This window comes from Panicum virgatum, chromosome 2K (assembly GCF_016808335.1).
Source record: "Panicum virgatum strain AP13 chromosome 2K, P.virgatum_v5, whole genome shotgun sequence".
In the NCBI taxonomy this organism is placed as follows: Eukaryota; Viridiplantae; Streptophyta; class Magnoliopsida; order Poales; family Poaceae; genus Panicum; species Panicum virgatum.
The window spans coordinates 51,062,489-51,082,579 of record NC_053137.1 but is presented as its reverse complement, the minus strand read 5'-3'; the positions used below and the strand labels follow the sequence as shown (position 1 = coordinate 51,082,579).

The 20,091-nt window shown below is 44.7% G+C and overlaps 5 protein-coding genes across 52 annotated transcripts; 2 read left to right on the top strand and 3 right to left on the bottom strand.

Annotated features, from left to right (window-relative positions):
* Positions 1-1,480: 1,480 nt before the first annotated feature.
* On the bottom strand, positions 1,481-2,639 carry LOC120695764 (auxin-induced in root cultures protein 12-like). The gene has a single exon (XM_039978995.1). The coding sequence runs from the start codon at positions 2,571-2,573 to the stop codon at positions 1,788-1,790; it is 786 nt and encodes a 261-aa protein (XP_039834929.1). The 5' UTR covers positions 2,574-2,639; the 3' UTR covers positions 1,481-1,787.
* A 1,142-nt stretch (positions 2,640-3,781) lies between these two features.
* On the bottom strand, positions 3,782-7,929 carry LOC120695762. Of its 48 annotated transcripts, XR_005683878.1 has the most exons (7): positions 7,293-7,905; positions 7,178-7,211; positions 7,000-7,074; positions 6,348-6,403; positions 5,848-5,919; positions 5,417-5,472; positions 4,517-5,334 (listed from the first exon to the last, which is right to left on the bottom strand). XR_005683878.1 is itself a non-coding variant. In XM_039978991.1 (5 exons), the coding sequence occupies exons 2-5, from the start codon at positions 7,190-7,192 to the stop codon at positions 4,081-4,083; spliced, it is 408 nt and encodes a 135-aa protein (XP_039834925.1). In that variant the 5' UTR covers positions 7,193-7,211; positions 7,293-7,905; the 3' UTR covers positions 3,782-4,080. The 48 variants fall into 48 exon arrangements, 1 of the variants encoding a protein (XP_039834925.1); XR_005683865.1 differs by having other exon boundaries at positions 6,348-7,074; XR_005683881.1 differs by lacking the exon at positions 5,848-5,919.
* Positions 7,930-8,208: 279 nt separating this feature from the next.
* LOC120695415 lies at positions 8,209-8,959 on the top strand. Its single transcript, XM_039978672.1, has 2 exons — positions 8,209-8,459; positions 8,590-8,959. The coding sequence occupies exons 1-2, from the start codon at positions 8,428-8,430 to the stop codon at positions 8,957-8,959; spliced, it is 402 nt and encodes a 133-aa protein (XP_039834606.1). The 5' UTR covers positions 8,209-8,427.
* Positions 8,960-10,044: 1,085 nt separating this feature from the next.
* LOC120695414 lies at positions 10,045-12,478 on the top strand. The gene is made up of 3 exons (XM_039978671.1): positions 10,045-10,206; positions 10,287-12,043; positions 12,118-12,478. The coding sequence occupies exons 1-3, from the start codon at positions 10,045-10,047 to the stop codon at positions 12,251-12,253; spliced, it is 2,055 nt and encodes a 684-aa protein (XP_039834605.1). The 3' UTR covers positions 12,254-12,478.
* A 1,735-nt stretch (positions 12,479-14,213) lies between these two features.
* LOC120695761 (auxin-induced in root cultures protein 12-like) lies at positions 14,214-15,115 on the bottom strand. Its single transcript, XM_039978990.1, has one exon. The coding sequence runs from the start codon at positions 15,113-15,115 to the stop codon at positions 14,306-14,308; it is 810 nt and encodes a 269-aa protein (XP_039834924.1). The 3' UTR covers positions 14,214-14,305.
* Positions 15,116-20,091: the final 4,976 nt, after the last annotated feature.

The window sequence follows — 20,091 nt, the reverse complement described above, 5'->3', positions numbered from 1 at the left end:
AACTACACGACCTCAGTGCCCCGGCAAGCACAGGAAATGACTCAAGTTTCATCCATGAGCTCGGAGGACAATTCTTCCACTGCAGCTGTGGCCATCCAAACACTCTCCTCTGCCCAGACAGCAGCTCCATGAGCGAGTATCCCGATGGACTTCCTGGACGAACCACCAACGGCATCCAGAGTAATATGTTCCAGCGTCTTCTGGAGTATCTCTACATGATTGATTGTTTGAGCCCAACCAGACTTGAGCAGCATGTTGTGCCTGAGCAGTTTTTCGTTCTTCTTTTGCAGGTCCTCTACATCACTGAAATTTGAGTTAGTTACCACAACACCAAAATCACGGCTTGCTGCCTGGATCAGTGCACTCGCCGCGGCCTCTTCTGCTCCATCCTTCGTCGTTGAAGCACAGCCCGTTGCCTCCAGAAGAGTAAACTCATCAAACTCAACGGGTAGAGGAACAATCACAAAACCCGTTGCCACGTAGAGACCATCAGCGCTTTCAAATGAGTAGAAAGGAATGGAACCCTCTAAAGCCTTGACCACATCAGCCAAAACAGTACGGCAAGAAACATGTGCCGCAACAATTCCTCCTACAGGGATACAAAATCGCGTCACTTGCCAAGCAAACACACACGCAGATGCTACCACTTCACCTTCAGATTACACAAACAAAGACTCACTGTGCTCACCAGTGCCTGAAGCTATCGCCTCTTTGGTGAAGCCGGCGGTGCCTCTTCACAGCCACTTCCGCTGCCTCCACACGCACAAACAATGTCGCCTGAGCCCGACCTCCATTAAAATACAGAACTTTCCTTGCCTCCAACGAAACTTGCCATGGAAACCGACATCCTGGAACCGCCTCTGTCTCATCATGCCAGCAAACCGACCTGCTCGAGCATTAGGCAGCAGCAGCAGCAAACACAGCGTGTGCCAAGAGGTGGTCCACAAACATAGAAGCGGCCCAGCCCAAATGGCAACGTTAGAGCTCATGACAATGTTGCAATCCGAAAAAACAAAGTCTCAGCCCACTAACACGCCATACAAACGGGCGCAGCGCACTACTGACCTAGTTCATATGATCTGACCTGACACCGGGCGAACCGCCGGGCGGTCACGTGCGTCGCATACTTGTTTACAAGCTGCTTGCAGCATCTTGGATCAACCGAGGCAGCTCAGATTCATCTCGATCGCGTGTAGCATCTCAATGGAAAATCAACCGTTGACCAGTACATCCACTTGTATGATATGTTTTTTATTTTTTTATTAGGCCGGCAGTAGTATAATTTTTCTACTCTCAAGAAATTTCGAACTTTTTAGAATAAAATTAACTCCAACACAATGTGGTTCCAAATCCACTAGAATCCTTGTAGAATAGTCAAGTATTTTATTTGCATTGTTCTTCAAGCTAAATACACAATCTTTTTCTTCAAGTTAAATACCTCAATCCTGAACACAACAATCTTTTTCTTCAAGTTAAAATCAGAGCAAGAGTTTTTTAGTCATTCAACAATGAGATAATCAAATACAGTAAATCATCAGATGCCCAAACATACAGCCAAAATTGCAAACGAGAAACAAATATCACCTAGCAACAAATATGAACTCTCGCGTGGCTAAGGATGATCGAAACCACATCGCGCACACCAAAGCACCCTCACTGCCCGAACACACCACACATCTGCTCGCTCTAACCCTTGCGCACCACACACATCGTGTGTTAGCGTGTAGTGTGTACCAGTGAACTGTAACCAACCAAAGGCAAGAACCACTGCCTGCCCCGTATGCCAATCACACGGTTGCCATGAAACCCACCGCTAAGGCGAGAAGCATGAGCACCGGGGCAGCCGCGGCAGCCGCGGCAGCCTTGGCCGACGATGGCTTCGCGCCTCCTCCCGCGCTCCCGCCCTGCTCAGCCGCCGCCGAGCCACCTGCACCGGCGACGGCCGGCGCGGACGCGGGCGCCAGCGCGGCGCCGGAGAGCGCGAGCTTGCCCTTGGCCTCGAGGTTGTCCTTGTCGAAGGCGTGCTTGGCGGGCGCGCCGGCGGTGACCGCGGAGCCCACCTGCCAGAGGTGGTTGACCACCTGGGTCCCGGGGGACAGCTGTAGCTTCCCGTAGAGCCGCACCTCCCCGGCGGCGGGCGCGGCGTCGGCGGCAAGTTCGGTGGGCCGGAACGCGATGGGCGTGGAGCGGGCCCCGAACGGCTTGTACCCCGTGATGTTGTAGGTGTTGACGGCGTAGGGCGCGGCGGGGGAGGGCTGGAACGCCACCAGCGCCTGCGCGCCCTTCATGCCGTCCCCCGTCGGGTTGACCGCCCACGACACCCACCCGGCGCCGCCCGCGCCCGCGGGCCGCGCCACGAACGCCACGGACAGGGACCCCGTCGTCGCGTCGTGGGTCCAGTGCAGCCTGGCGCCGAGCTTGGGGAGCGCCGCGCAGTGCGCGTAGCTCCGGCCCGCGGGGAATTTGTCGCCCTCGCACCCGGCGGCGGCGGCGCGCATTGCCATGGCCGTGAGGAGGACGGCCATGAAGGGAACGGCGCGCCGCCGGTGCTTCGGCGCCGTCGCGGAGGCCATAATAATCTTCTCGGACGACGGCGTGAAAACGCGGGCCGTGTGGGTCTAGGAGAAGGTCAATCGGGAGCTGGCCGGCGCGGTGAGTGCTGGAGTGCGCGAGGGTTTATATATAGCTGCGACTGCGAGGGGAGGGATCGGAACGACGACGACGCGCTCGAGATGGCCATGTGAGGCTGCAAGCGCGCGCGTGGTGCAGTGTATATGGCTGCTTAATTTTGGGAGATTTTCGTTTCACTATACGACCATTTCAGTTTCAGACAAGTTGCATTGTATGCTCTCGGCTCGCATGTGATCTGCAACGTCCACAACGAACTGGCGACAGATTTTCACTCTCAAACCTCTCGCAGCAAATGTCGCATTGCTTTGTTTGCGAGGCTCCACACATGGTCGAACGTGAGGCCGCCGCCCAATCATGCCGCCCGCCCGGGGGAGTGGAGAAAAAAATGGCATGTTATTACACGGCACACCTGACGTACGTGCACCCACGCGCAGGATTCAGCTCCAGGAACGTTTTCCATGCAATTTTTTTCTTCAAATATTTTCACTTTCAAAATTTTTACACTTGATTTTTCTTTCAGTTATTTCATAATTTTTTCTTTCAAAATTTTTCTCGTCAAAAAATTATCCATTTCCTTAAGTGTTTTCTCTGAAAAAAATTTTAACTGAGTTTTTTTTTGTTTGGATGTAAAAGTATTTTCTTCAAAAATTTTCATTTTTTCTTAATTTTTTTCTTTCAAATTTTTTCTCATCAAAATTTTCCGTTTCCTCAAAATTTTTGATAGAATTTTTTTCTGAATTTTTTTTTACCCCGCATGTTGAAAGGTTGACCCCCTGAAAAGAGAAAGACAATAACATCAGGTCCACACACATACTAAATAGGGAAAGTTGGAGGCCTGTGGGGAATCGACCGTACGGAAGCAATTTGGCGGGCGCCTGAAAATTAGAAAGCCCCCGACCACTAAAGTGGATATATCATATAGATAGACCCCACATAAATACAATTAGATAGATAGACATAGAGATATAAGACATAGATAGAGGAAGATTAAAGAGTAAAATATATGGGTGGTCCTCGAACTTGTCTCGATGTGTTATTTATGATCTCTAAACTCTCAAAATGAATTTTTAGATTTGATCTAAAAATGTATTTTGAAGATTTAAAAATGTATTTTAAGAGTTTAGAAACTTAGATGACACATCAGAATAAGTTTAAAGACTGTTGGTGTACTTTGCTTTAAATTTAAATATAGGTAAAAAGTAGAGTTACCAGGATGAATCCCTCCATGCCCATGCACACGGCGGCAAGGACTCCTACCGGACCTCCTCAAGGACAACGACACGACAGAAATAAACAACACTGACATTGGGTTCGAACAACGCAATGACCGCTGAAGACATCAGAAACAATGCACACATACAATCAGAGAGCAGCATCATACAAAATAAATTCTGACGTGGCATACAAGCCGGTTTCGGGCGATGGTGTGGCTGGGGTACGGTTCTGTGATTAGAGATGAAAGTGGTAAAGTAGTCGGAGCAGGGCCGGGGTTAGCTGGTCGTTGCCAGTACCTGCTTGATGCGTTTCACGCAGAGGTCCTTGCATGTCCGATGGGAGTCCGGGCAGCCGATCGATCGAAGAACTCGGAATGGCGCATGTGCTGGTCGAAACAGACTCTATGCTGCTGAAGACGGCACTGTAGAGCAAGTCTTTCGCCCTTGCATCGATCAGGGGCTTTGTTCTGGAGATTAAGAGTACTAGAACATTCGGCGCGCGATGCGCGCCCTACCATTTGAACAATCAAATTTCATTAGCTATAAGACAATAAAAAATAATAATTAAACTATGTGCATGTAATACAAAACCACCACATCGGGTAGCAAGCTTATCATCAACAATCCAACATGTTAATATAGGTGTTTATTCAGCATTTGAATCATAAATATTATAGCACATTCGAACACGAAGCTATCCTAGCCATCAAGTGTCTATCGAATAATGAATATTACAACACATCCGAATCCGAGCACCACCGGGCTCTCTTATGCATCAGGTGTCTATCCAGCATCTCAATAATGAACATCACAATGCATCCATCAGCATAGTTACATCCTAGCACTAGTTTATCCTATCATCAGGTGTTTGTCCAATATTTGGAGCATCAATACTACACCACATCCGTGCATCATAAATCTACATGCAGCAAGTATGCATAGCTACCAAATAATCTCGCTTTGCACGTCCAATCATGACAGTAGCAATAGAAATTGTGAACTGGAATGCGAGATAGAACTATATTTAATTCAACACTGTTCAGGTTGGGTATATACACTGATAATTAGCATATCAACTCCTGTGAGCAGGGTAAATCCAGCATACTTAGGTCGAGATCGACTCAACTTGTGCGGCCACACAATTCTTATGAGTTTGCTGGCTTCAGAACATGCATGATTGCCAATGGGCATAATGCATCAATATTTACTACAAAGAATAAAGTAACAGAAGAGTAATTCAAGTGCCACTTAATTATACATGTTCAGAAGGTTAGTTTGCTTCTATGTATGTAATAATAAAATATTATCATAAACCAACAAGCATACTGAAAATAATTACTGTTTGTTGTAGCTAGTTACAAGCTAAGTAGATCTCAGCGCAGGTGAATCTGAGATCACGCAAAGCTAAATTTGACGTGCTACCTATTTCACTGAAGCGGTTGTAGCCTTGCAGGCAAGGACTTTGTTAACATCCTAAAACATGAGTGATCTGAATCACATACAGATTAACAATTATCAATGATAGAAATAATATTCATCTAAGCAGTGTATATATGAGTGCAGAAGCTTACATGTATTTTATCGGAGTAATGCTCTATGATCAGAAAAGGTTCAGACTGCTTCTTCTCTGTAACATAAGAGCATGTTAGAAATCAGAGTCTTTAAATGCTATCTGCTTCTTAAGGAGAAAAATCCTATAGTTAATCATTGACCACTGAATCATGGAATAGCCGAATTCTATTTCTACCCATGGAATAAGAAAGCTTTTGAAACAAACAACAGCAAACAAATTCAATCAGAATTCATGAAGTTGATGTAACTAATAATTTTTGAAATAGTTATGTCAAAATGTAAGGACTCAATCACTTGAGAACTATGTTATAGGAGTCAGAGGTGACAGTACAAGATAATGTGAATCATTTTAAATAAGTTTCACAAGATAATATGAATCTTTTTAAATAGAGTTTTACAAATGGCATTACTGATTCAATAAAGATATCACCTCCTTTCCTATGCTCCATCTATCTCGTCTGCAGCATAATATATTCTTAGGACATACAATTCCCTTCCAAAACTGCAGATGATTTCAGAAATAAAAAAAGACGTTTGAACATCCATTCATCATAATATCACGAGTACGCATGACTACCAGGTATTCTTAATGCTTGTGCCTCACTTCTCATTTATGTGGATAATCGGTGTACATGAGATCCTGCTATAACTTCAATTCATTGTCAAAAGAAATTTTGACCTCCATATGTCATACAATGTGTGAACTGGGAAAGCAAAAATTAAGTTCAATTACAAACTGGATTGTAGATAGTCAGCCAGTTGTCAGAATATTATTAGTTTATTACTCTCAGTCTCACACAAAGATCTTTTGCCCCAAATGACTCGTCTCATTATCTAAAATATTGTTTCTCATGCATAAGTTCAAATGGGTCAGTACTCAGTACAGTATGCAGACAATGGATGCTAACACTGCAGAGTGCAGATGCCAACCTTAGTTTATAAATAAATAGGAGAATAGAAGATCAAAGTCAGAATGATCATATTCACTGCATATGCCAAATGACTCAGATCAGTAACAGAAGATAGAGAGATCAAAAAAGGAATGATAACCATAGCTGCATATGCCAAGCAAATACATCAGATCATTAAGAAGATAGTAGAGAGATCATAAAAGGAATGGCAATTATCATTGCTCATACCAAATGCCTCAGATCAGTAATGAAAGAACAGACATATGGATTGTAGCCGCATATGCCTAAATGCATCATTGCAAAAACATTAGTACTGTCATTTCATTAGCCCAAACCCTTCACATCATATTGTCATTTCATTAGTCCAAATGTGTGTATCACCTGATTGTTTTTGAGGCTTCAACCAGCGGATAATGAAAGGCAAGCAAGTCACAAATAAAAAAAGATAACTAATAACATCAGGGCACCAGAGAACATAATATATGGATCAGAAAAAGGAGATTAAGGGGGTTATTTCTCATTACTGTAGCAGCAACGCAACAAATTCAGGGATAGGCCCGGAATGGAGCAGTGCACGGATCTAGGCCTACAATGCACATTTCAGATGAAAAGTGATATGGGCAGATCTCATGGCAAAATAAAATGGAGAGGAAGGGGATGTGGATTACGACCTATGAGGAAGCCGTTGTGGTGTGATTGCAGGCTGGGAATTTGGGGGAAATCACTCGCTATCTGCAAAAGCGCGCCTGCAATCAATCACCCACGACAAAGCCCCAATAAATCTCATGAGATTTGCATCCAATGTCTACCAAATTAATTGAGAGGTGGGGATTGGGGGGAATCACTCACCTGTTTCTTGCGCATGGCACTGATCAATCAACACCTACACAGAAGTGAGGAGAGATTAGAGGAGGCCATGAGAGGGGAAGAATAGGAGAGAGGATACGGATGAGCTTGGCCTCACCTGCGAGAACAACAAAACGGAGCCAAAGGAGTTGCAGCGGCGGTGACCTACTGTTGCCAGCTGCGAGCGCCTTCTTCAATGGGAATGACCTCAGCGAGCTCGACGCGCAATGGCGGCGGGGAGGGGCGATCGAGGCAGGCGGGAGGAAGAAGGGGAGGGAGGTGGCGAAGAGAGAGAGAGGGCGGCGGCGGGAAACAGGAGGCACCAGCTGGGACCGACCCACTCGCCGCCCTATCGCCAGCAGCCAACCTCGACCCACCGCGACGCGCCCCCGTGGCCTTGTCTGCCTGCCACTCCAGCCCGCAGCAGTCCGTGCTGCGTCCGAGCTGGGCTGCCGTGCCCGCCCAAGCACCGGCATCGGCCAGACCGTGCTGCAGCGCGTCCAAGCTCGAGGTGGTGCAGGAGTTCTAGGCGGCGACGCCTAGGACCTAGCTGAGGAGCCAGGGTGAGGGCGGATGGAGGGGCAGCTTGGTGGAGGTCTGGAACAGATCTAGGCGAAGGAATTGGGAGCCGCTGCCCCCCCCCCCCCCCCCCCCCCCCCCGCGCCGGATCTGGATCCCACGGGAGCGGTCGGGGCGGCGGAGGCAAGCGGAGAGGGAGAACAGGAGGGGAGGCGGCGGCGGAGAGCCAGAGAGCTAGGAGAGAGAGAGGGCGAGGGAGTGGGGACGGTGAGGAGAAATTTGGGATTTGGCCATGGTCAAAAGTGGGCTTCGCTAGTTTGCCATAGTTTTCGTGGGCTTCGCTCTTTTGCCATTATGAAACGAGTGCATCCCGCTATAATGCTTTTTCATCATTTTCCTATTCATTTCTCAGTTTCTCCTTATTCCAGCAATCTGACCTGACCGTTTTGCCCTTTAGCATACCCTTATCCTCTCGTGAGTCATCAGGAGCACGTGAACCCCTCCTCTCTTTCTTATTTTCCTTTGCTGCTTGTGCCTATTCCCCTCTTCCGAGATCTCGCCTGGTCCCATGGCCGCCGCCACCCCCTGCACAGCACGACCATAGGGCTGGCGCCCCCTCCTATTCTGGTGCTCGTGCTTCCTTCCCTCTGCTGGTCCGCAGCAGCTAGATTTGGCCGCGATAGAGAGGGTCTGCATTGTGGATCTGCATCTGCAATAGAGGAGAAGGAAAGGTCATGAACTGCGATTGGGCTGATCTTGTTGCTGGGTAAGTCCTTTCTTCAATTTCTTACTCGTCGTGCTTCCGAGATCCATTAGTTAGTCCATCTAACTTAAGTGCACAGAAGCTTAGTTCGCTGCCTATCTAATCCTTTTTTTCTATAACCAATTTTTACTAGGCTCGATGGAGAGCCTGAGCATAGTTTAGTGCCAGTAGAAGCACCTGGTATAGTAGATGAAGCTTTACCTCCTGCAGTAGAGTTGCCAGCACAAATTATTGATTGGAATGCACTTGAAATAACTGAAATATATGATGAGTATGAAGGAAGGTTGGAAATCATCGAGGATGACCATGTGTTTCGACTTTTGGGTTTGAGAGATGAGGAAGAAAATGCCGAGAAGGCTAGAAAAGATGCAGGAATAGGTGGTATGCCTGCTGAGACGCCTGCTGATAAAGCATATTGCCATCTTGGAGTTGATACTTGTAACAGATCAGCCCATTGGGCCAGTGGGCCAAAAATGAATAGTGCTGGGCCGATGTTACTGTAGCAGACGGGGGTACTGTAGCTCGAGCACTGTAGCTGGATTGGGCCGGACCCAGTCTCGGGTACTGTAGCTCGGGTACTGTAGCACGTCTGGTACTGTAGCGCCGGGGTACTGTTCATCGCGGAACACTGTAGCTCGGAACGATGATCCCATACTGAAAGTTGAGAACGGAACAGACCAGCTTAAATAGCCGGTCGCGGGAAGCTAGTTAATTCCGGATCGATCCTTTTTGCGCGAAGCGAGGACGAAAGCGCAAGAGGATTAATTAGTAGGTGTGGTTTACTCAACTTGAAGAGTAGATCTTAGCCGTTATCCCGGGCCGGGTCGTTACAGTGGTATCAGAGCCGACTCTCGCGGTTTCACGGGTAGGTGTGGGTCACGGGCCCAGCATGTACACGGGCGTGTGCGGGTCAGTGCGCGGGCATCTGGGATGCGCCGTTAGCACTGGACGCACAGACGTGTACATGTGTTGATTGGCACTAGGACATACAGTCGTGAGCCAAGAGAGGAGATCCTGTTCCTGTCCCGTATGGGTAAGCTGGTTCGATGATTCGACGAGGACGTCGAATCCTAAAGGGTGGGTGATTGTAACAGATCAGCCCATTGGGCCAGTGGGCCAAAAATGAATAGTGCTGGGCCGATGTTACTGTAGCAGACGGGGGGTACTGTAGCTCGAGCACTGTAGCTGGATTGGGCCGGACCCAGTCTCGGGTACTGTAGCTCGGGTACTGTAGCACGTCTGGTACTGTAGCGCCGGGGTACTGTTCATCGCGGAACACTGTAGCTCGGAACATGATCCCATACTGAAAGTTGAGAACGGAACAGACCAGCTTAAATAGCCGGTCGCGGGAAGCTAGTTAATTCCGGATCGATCCTTTTTGCGCGAAGCGAGGACGAAAGCGCAAGAGGATTAATTAGTAGGTGTGGTTTACTCAACTTGAAGAGTAGATCTTAGCCGTTATCCCGGGCCGGGTCGTTACAATACTGCTGGGGCATCCCTACCCGTTGATGATTTCATACCATGGGAGAAGGAGATAGTGTATGATGCAAACAAGCCATGCATGAATATTGGGTCTGTATACCCCAGCATGAAAGAGTTCAGATTGGCTATGAGACAATTTGCCATCAATGAGGAGTTTGAGTTTGCCATTAAGAAAACTGACCGAACTAGATACATTGCTAATTGTAATGCAGATGATTGCCCTTGGCACATTGTTGGTAGAACGCAGCCTGATGGAAGAACTGTTATGGTATTGACTTGCTAACAATTTCTTTTGTATTTGTTGAGATTTTTGCTCTTTATTAGCTCCTAACAATTTGTTAATGACAGGTCACAGTATTGATTGCCCTGCACAAGTGTATGTCCAGTAGTAGGAGGAAGACTACTACAGCAACAAGTGCATGGGTTGCTTCAAAGGCTGTTCATATCCTTAGAAAGAAGGCAATGGGCACTAAAGAGTTGCAGCTGAGGTTGCAAGATGACCACAAGTGCACAATTCATTATGATACAGTGTGGAAGGGAAGACAAAAGGCTCTTGTAGAAGTGTATGGTAGCTGGGAAGATAGTTTTCAGCAGCTATTCAATTGGAAGGAAGAGGTCATGAAGCGGTCACCAGGTAGTATTATTGAGATTGATGTCAAGGTTGTTGCTGGTCAGGTGTACTTTCATAGATTTTTTTGTGCATTGGGTCCTTGCATTGAAGGCTTTAAAGAAGGATGTAGGCCATACCTTAGTGTAGACTCTACAGCACTTAATGGTAGGTGGAATGGGCATTTAGCTGCAGCCGCAGCACTAGATGGTCACAATTGGATGTATCCTGTCGCTTTTGGATTTATAGACTCTGAGACATCAGATAATTGGACTTGGTTTATGACAATGCTTCACAGAGCTATAGGAGATATGCCTACACTTGCTATTTGTTCCGATGCATGCAAAGGGTTAGAGAATGCAGTACAGGAAGTGTTCCCTCAAGCTGACCAAAGGGAATGCTTTAGACATCTTATGCAAAATTTCATCAGGAGATATGGTGGTGACACTCACTCTAAGATGTACCCTGCAGCAAGGGCATATAGAACTGAGGTGTTTCAACAGCACATGCAGTCAGTTTTAGAAGCATCTAGTGATGTGTTGGTATGGCTACAAACTCATCATTCATTCAAGTGGATGAGATGTGCCTTCAACAAAGAAATCAAGTGTGATTATGTCACAAATAACCTTGCAGAATGTTTTAACAATTGGATCAAAGACATAAAGGACCTACCTGTTTGTGAGCTAGCAGACAAGCTGAGAGAAATGATTATGGTGCTCTGGAACAAGAGGAGAAGTATTGGAGAAAAATTGACTGGTAACATTCTACCAGCTGTTATTCAACAACTAAAAGCAAAGACTAGAGGATTGGGACACTTGACAGTGGTGAAAGCAGACAATGTTCAAGGGGAGATATGGAATAATAGTAGTGGGTCCAGGAATGTTGTTAAGGCGCCTTTAAAAGAATGTACATGCTTGGAGTGGCAGCACACAGGGAAGCCATGCCAGCATGCTTTGGCATTACTAACAGCCCAGGAAAGGGATGTCAACCTAGAGGACTACGTACATGTCTACTACTCTGTGGAGAGGTTTCAAAATGCATACAAGAGATTAATTGAGCCACTGCCTGACAAGTCACACTGGCCACATGTAGAACTGCCTTTTGTTGTTGCAGCACCACTTGCTCCAAGGGGTGTAGGGAGGCAAAGGAAACTCAGGATCAAAAGCTTCCTTGAAGGTGGTGGCAGCAAAACTAGTAAATCTGGTGAGAAAAACAGTAGTAATGAGACTGATCCAGGAAAGAAACAAATGATTAGAGGGAAAATACAATGCAAAAGATGTGGAGAGTTGGGGCATGGTGAAACCAGCTACAAATGCTCTCTTAATGGAACAAAGAAAAGGAAGAGAAAACCAAGAAAAAATGCTACAAAAAGTTCTTCCAAAAGTTCTACTAAGAACAAAGCCAAGAAAGCAACCAAGACAAATGAAGAAGCTTCCACCAGTTCTATACCAACCCTGGAAACAATAATACAAAACAGCCCTGGTAGAGTTACTAGAAGGTATGCTGCTGGGATTATTCTCATCACAGTTTTTTTCTCATCATAGTTTTTTTCTCATCTTTTTTTTTCTACAGCCGACTTGCTATGCTGCAAAGAGGAGAAGGCACTAGTACCCAGCCCACAGTGGCAGCCTCACCCACCAAGCAAAAGACTGCAGCCAACAAAAGTCCTGCAAGGAAGCTGGCACCTAAGAGACTGAAGATTAATTGAGCTGTCAACTCCAAGTCTTAGCAATTCATGTACCTGTGAACTTAGTGTTTGTGATCTAAATGTACCTGTCAACTAAGTATCTGTGAGCTACTTGTGAACTCAGTATTTGTGAGCTAGCTACTTGTGAACTCAGTATTTGTGAGCTATTTGTGAACTCAGTACTCAGTATCTGTGAGCTATCTGTGATCTAAATGCAAGCAAGATATTGCTGCACATTGTGATACATGGCTCCTGTGGGCTTGCTGAATGTCAGAATATTGCAAGATAGAATATTGCATCACTGAAACATAATTATCATTGATAGAGAGTCATATCATTGATACAGAGTCATAGTTACAGATAAACTAATGAATCATTGATACATGGATGGCTTCATCACTTGACAAGTAACACTACTACACCAAAGAACATTACAACAGCTATGACAATGCAAATCAGCACCAAAAACTGAACCAAGTTGACCAACTTGTCAATCTTCCTCTCATCACACAGGCTGCTTGTGTTCTGAAATCCACTTGTAGAAGGGCAAACTTGATTCAGGTCTTGCTCCTTTGCAGCAAGTGCTTGCATCAGATTATTCTCCTTTGCAACAACAATCAACCTGTATTGTTCAAACCACCTGAAGAACCTGCATCTTCCAGGACCCTGCAACTAATAAAATACTACCAGTGAGCGTTTCATCAAATGCTAATTTAATTGAACCAAGTACCTGCAACTAACATGCTCATCGTATCTTATGCATTTGAAGAACACCCGGCCATTATTCTTCCATGATTTGCCCTCCACAACTTGATCCCCACACTCTGGGCATGCAATGAGAGGGAGTCCACTAAACCCTATAGGATATTGCGCGAGGGCGACGAAACAGCGGGGAGGGAAGCTACTGCTGCCCTGCGACATCCCCAAGACGGCTGCAGAACAAGCACTAGGTTAGGGTTTGAGGACCACAGCGGCTGCGCGAATGGGTTGTGAACTTGCCTGGGAGGACAAGAGGAGCCGCGTCGAGTTTGGGGATGGAGCGCCGCCCGCTCGCAGCCGGCACAGTGCGCAGGGAGAGCACCGCCCGCCCGCCGCCGACACCGTGCACAGGGAGTGCGCCGCCCGCCGTCAGCCAAGAAGACAAGAACAGGGGCGAGAAAGAAAGAGGCGGAACAGGGGCGAGAGGAGCTCTGCTCGTTCTGGAGATGGGATCGATGGGGCAGGGGTAGTAATGGAAGTTCACGTCAAAGAAAGTGTGGAAAAATACAAAATGAATTGAAAAGAGAAGAAAAGGCATTGTAGCGGGATGCACTCGTTTCATAATGGCAAAAGAACGAAGCCCACGAGAACAATGGCAAAGTGGCGAAGCCCAGTTTTGACAATGGCTAAATCCCAAATTTCTCGACGGTGAGGGAGAGAGTAGGGTTGGGGAGCGGGAGGGGTTTTTCGCAAATATGCCTTGCGGTGTGAATTTTTTCTTCTTCGTGTTGAATTAAATTGTAGTACAAGGATTTATATCAAAAATATATGAACACAATTTTTGATCATTTTGGACTTACTGCACTGAGTTGCAATTTTTAAAAATATGGAGGATGTTTTTGCAAAAAAGCCCGACGTCGCGGTGATCGACACGCGTCCGATTTTTTCCGTGCGATGCGGGGAGGAGGGCAAATAGGAGTGGATTTTAAACATTCCGATTTTGTTCTGTGCTTTCAGTTCCTTTTCCATCCTCTACTGTCCTAGAGAATCTAATAGGTTGCGCACGAGCTAGGTTGCGGCGACTGGATGTAACTGTCCTTCTGAAGTCCTGACGATCCCGTCTGCTGGGATGGCGCGCTCACAGGCGTACGTTCGGTCTGCTTTGGTGGCTAGTGATGTCACTGAGCCGATAATCCTTCCAAAAAAAAAACAACTCACTGACCCGATAAGTTAATGGAACGGAATTTCCTTAAAAAACAATGCACACACATTTGCACGAAGACGTCACTACCATTTCCACTCTATTGTCCACAAGAACTGCTTACGCGACGGTGGACGTCCTTTCCCGATGACAATGCAACGCCATTCGAAGGCTCAGGCAATTGCCAAGAAGCCCGCGAATGCCAGAAGCATGAGCACCGGAGCAGAAATGTAAGTGGCCGCCGCCTCCCCCGTCGGCTTAGAAACAGACGGGGCAACGCCTCCGCTGCTGTTCTTAGCTGACGAGCCGCCGGGCGCCGGTGCTGCCGTTGGCGGCTCCGGCGCCGGCCCGAGCACGCTGCCGCCCGAGAGCAAGAGCCTGCCCCTGGCGTCCAGATTCTCCTCGGCCAGCGCGTGCTTAACCGGCGCACCGCCGGCCACGGTGGACCCCATGTTCCAGATGTGGTTCACAATTTCCATCCCCTGGTGCAGCTGCAGCTTGCCGTAGAGGAGCACCTTCCCGGCGCTCTCGTCGGCAGCGAGGTCCATGGCCTTATACGCGATGGGCGTCGGGTCCGCGCCGAGCGCGCGGTGGCCGGTGAGGTTGTAGGTGTTGACGACGTACGCCGGCGGGTTGCCGCGCTTGAAGGCGACGAGCGCCTGCGCGCCCTTCATGCCGTCGCCCGTGGGGTTGAGCGCCCACGACACCCACCCGCCGCCGCCGTCGGCGCCCGCCGGCGCCTTGGCCACGAACGCCAGGGACAGCAGCGCGGTCTTGGCGTCGTAGGTCCAGTGCAGCGTGGCGCCGAGCTGCGCGAGCGCGGCGCAGTGCGCGTAGCTCCTGTTCGCGGGGAGCTTGTCATCGTCCGCGCAGCTGCCGGCGGCCGCCGCGGCGCGCGTTGTCGTCGCCAACGACGAGGCCAAGAGGAGGACGGCGGGCAGCAGGAGGAGGGTGCCGCCACGGTGCTGCGTCGCAGAGGTCATCTCGCACGGCGTGGAGGAGTGCGACAAAAGGAGTACGCGAGTGGTGGTTTATACTATCTCCATCCAAAATTACAATTCGTTTTGACTTCTCTAGCTACATATATTTTGCTATGCGCCTAGATGCACACTATGTCTAGATACGTAGCGAAAACTATGTTTTTAAAAAAATCAAAACGAATTGTAATTTGGAACCGAGCAAGTATAGGGAGCTGGAATTTTAGATTTTTTTTGACGATTGGCTGCATAATGGAGATCGTTATGATCGTTTTGGAAGTTGATTTTGTAATCTAAATGATAATAATTGACGAGTTGGTTCATTATATATATACAAAGCATACGTCCACACTCTGATCCACAGGATTGTGTGGCGGCAAGAATTTTGGTTCTCTTTGTAGGTTGCATCATCGTTTGGCACATTTCATTTTTATTAATGCTCTCTTAGATCATGCCCTAAAAAATGCTCTCTTAGATCACAACTGCAAGTGGTTTAAGGATATTGAAATGATCTATAAATTAAATGGCAATTCTACTCTAAATGAATCTAAATAAAAATGTTAGCTGTATGTCATGAATGTTAAATCTAATAATAGTGGTTTTATATTGCTCATCTATCTAATTCTTCAATGCCTGATGGTTAAAATGGAAAATATTGTTTCTTTTATTTATCTAGAATAGAAAGAACGAAAAATGTTGACATACAGGAATCATAAATTGAAACGAAATGACTTATATTTACAACCCATGAAAGTAGGCCCAAAATGTTAAATTTAAGTAAGAAGCATGCAGAAAAAGTAACTTGAGATTTAAGAATGGGCATACATGATGGGTCTTTAGTTTCTTTGTTAATTATGAGGAGTCAATTAGTGCTAGTGGAAGCACAAATTTATCCGATACCGTAGCATGCATTTTTTTTAAACGAAACGGATAGGAGAGCTTCTGATTGTATTTAAAAAGTAGATAAAAACTAGTTAGACCGGGTAATATAATAGAGCAACAAGTTCACACTAACACAAAAAAAACAAAGCTAACAACAGTACCTCGACGTGCACGGTAGTTGGGCGGCTTGATTTTGAGATGGTCTTGACTAAAAAAAATTCCATCTTTTTTGCAAGATTTTCATCTGGGGTGCATGAATTAGCTTTTACATGTGTCATCATCGTCAAGTAAAACAACAATTATATTTATCTTTAGTCGTGAAAGTAACTATTAAGATATCGTATACCAATAGCGAATTATCCAAATTAAAACAGCACCGTTAAGGACTTAAACCCGATAGCTTTGACTCTATAGTTAGAAATGCCACCAAGCAATATACTCCTTGGTCATAATATACTATGCAACCAAAGTATATAAAATTTTCCATGTATCCTCAAGTAAACTTTAAGAAACACCAGCCATATCATTTTAAAAAAAATTGAATCAAAATATTAAAAATTATTGAAGCTTAACAAGCTAATTGTACTTAAAATAACTAATCTATACTCCAATAGAAATTGAACTGAAAATATGATGAGCTAGCTGAAAGAGTGTATGGGCAGCTCACTTCACTTATACTCTGAGAGCTTGAGATGAAAAACTTGAAAAGTTTGTTATCTAGCTGCGAAATTGGCTCTATTGAGCGTGAAGTCCAATCATGCATGGCGGGGCTAAGATTGCAGACAAAAGTGGAATTACTCAGGAATGCTAAACTAGCTCACTCAAGCCCTAATTGGATGTGATGCATTCGTGGATGGCAATGCAAGGTGAATGTATATCTAAGGACCGAATGTTTATTTCATTATTTGGGACCCTTGCTAGTTGAACAGTGAAGATCGAGCGTGCGATCCACGAGAAAGTGTGTTGTGAGCCTGTGCACTAGGTGAGGGGGACTTGAGAGTTGAAACTCGAAGACCCTTGATCTTTATTGATTTGTTAACGATGGAGATGCCATTTCACTCGCTTAATAGGGATGGCATGGGTTGCCCTATCATCTTTCCGCAATTACCTTTTACCATTTCTTGTACCGTGCACATGACCATGGATTGAGGATTTTTTTCATTTTTTATATTTAAAAAAATTAAAATTTCAAAAATATATGGCGGTTTCGAAAAATTTCAAAACTATACCCCTGTCGCCCCCTGCCTGGGCGACAGGGGGCCTGTCGCCCCCTGGCTGGGCGACATGACCTAAATGTAAAAAAAAATTACATTTAGGTCCTGACACCCGGGATGCATTAAACAGCGAACTTGTAAAATCGATATAAAATCGTAGAAAAATCAGAAAAATACAAACTCAACTGTCCTGGATTCTATGAAACAAGATCTACAACTTTTGTTATATAAAGTTTTTCATTTGATCAATGTATCTTGCTCTATTTTAAATACTAGTTTAATGCACTTTTATTTAAATCTCAAGATCCATCCTTTGGATGCAGGTCACCTTTGGCCAGAGTGTTGCATATAGTGAGCATAGGCTTGTACAAAATTGGTAGATCCAGAAAACATTTCTAGAATAAGTTTTTAAATTAAATCTTGCAATATGTCTAGTTTAAATGGGTTATTTATCCATGCTGCTATACTGAGTTTTAGAAGCCATAACTTTTACAGTACCATTATTTTATTTCCTAAGAGCTATAAAAAAAGTTTGGTAAATTTTAGATAAGCACAACTAGACCAAATGAATTATGACTAAGGTAAATGCACTAAATCAAGAAAAATAGTTCTTGTACCTAGAAAAATTTGAAATAATTCATTTGGTCTAGTTGTGCTTATCTAAACTTTACCAAACTTTTTTTGTAGCTCTTAGGAAATAAAATAATGGTACTGTAAAAGTTATGGCTTCTAAAACTCAGTATAGCAGCATGGATAAATAACTCATTTAAACTAGACATATTGCAAGATTTAATTTAAAAACTTATTCTAGAAATGTTTTCTGGGCCTACCAATTTTTTACAAGCCTATGCTTACCATATGCAACACTCTGGCCAAAGATGACATGCATCCAAAGGATGGATCTTGAGATTTAAATAAAAGTGCATTAAACTAGTATTTAAAATAGAGCAAGATACATTGATCAAATGAAAAACTTTATATAACAAAAGTTGTAGATCTTGTTTCATAGAATCTAGAACAGTTGATTTTGTATTTTTCCGATTTTTCTAAGATTTTATATCTATTTTACAAGTTTGTTGTTTAATGCGTCCCGGGTGCCAGGACCTAAATGTAATTTTTTTTACATTTAGGTCCTGTCGCCCAGCCAGAGGGCGATAGGCTCCCTGTCGCCCAGGCAAGGGGCGACAGGGGTATAGTTTTGAAATTTTTCGAAACCGCCATATATTTTTGAAATTTTAATTTTTTTAAATACAAAAATGAAAAAAATTGACTAGCAAGACCGGGCCCTCTATCACTATGGGCCTCGTAGTATTCAATCAATATTTTTTTGGGCTCCAATGCAAGAGGTTTCATGGTCCATTAGTATGCATGGCTATAGATTGACTAGCAAGACAGGGCCGCTATCGCTACGGGCCTTGTAGTTTCCAATCAATATTTTCTTGGGCTCCAATTAATGCAAGAGGTTTCATAGCCCATTAGTATGTGCATATCACCAGACAACTCTCAGCCTAGAGCTTTTTACCATTTTGCCATGTTGTGTACGTCTCAACCAATTCTGAGCTTTAAATAGGTCCTAATCTTTAATCCACATCATGGTTGCTAAGAATTAACAATAATTTCATGCTTTTAGCACTGTCATTGAGTGGAAGTGGCCATACACTGATAGCAAGCCAATTGATTTGTTAAGCCTGCGATGAAGGTTCAGTGGGAAATTTATTTACATGGATGCATATACATGGAACTCTTCAAAGGGATTTCACTTCCACGAGGTTAGTCATTTTAATTTGTTTTAAAGTGCACACACTAAACCGTCCATAAGTACCATTCATGCACATAGATACAATGTTTGTTAATTTGTTTCAACAGAATGCATGCAAGTGCAATGCAACTAAAGTAACTTTTACAGTGACATTCAACCAAATTTGTACATTTTCTTCAAAAACCAGGGATAGATGACCGTGATATGTTACTTTGTGAAGGCACCAGGTCATTCTGCTCTTGTTTTATTAGGCGCCATAATTAGTAGCACAGTGAGTTAAGGTATGACACAAAAGTGATAGGGTAATGCCAAAATGCATGCAATTTGCATTATCTTTTCTAAACAGAAAGCTGGTAATAAAATCCACAACCAACAACCTCACTGGAATTTAATTAAATTTAATTTAGCTAGCAGCAGAGAGCGCCCAATAAGTTAAAATGCCAGCTCATGCTTTTTGTATGCATGTTCGAGCATACATTCTTCTGAGATACCTTCTTATTATAGTGGTACCAATATGATTTTCTTGTCTCGGTTTGCCTAATATATTTTACCCCGTACATCTCGTGCTTCTTTTTTTGGTTTGATAGATACTTGGTTACAACATGCTTTCCTAGATGCAATTGCTGAATTGTTTAGGAGGTTACAACCTAATGACCATTCATCACTATATCTTTCATCACTATTTTTCCTATCAAGCTCAAACTATTTCATTCAGTACAGTTTCTTAGAGGAATGCGAACTTCAACATCTATTTTTGATAGATGAAATGATATTAATAGTTCACATCTATTTTAATGTAAACTATTGTCACTATTACAATGGCTAATAATAAAAAGTGGACAATTATTGGGATATTTAGGCATTGCCACGCTATCTAGGCATATCTTTATCTCGCATCATCTCGTGTTATTCTATCACGATATATATATATATATATATATATATATATATATATATATATATATATATGTGTGTGTGTGTGTGTGTAACTATTCCGCTTTTATCCTCTAACGGTGTTTGGTCGCATGTGTTCCGTTGATGGATCAAGGATCCAGAATGTTCCATAGACCCCATAAATACCGCCTTGGCGCTCCCTGGATACATCCATTCCCAATTCTCAAACTATG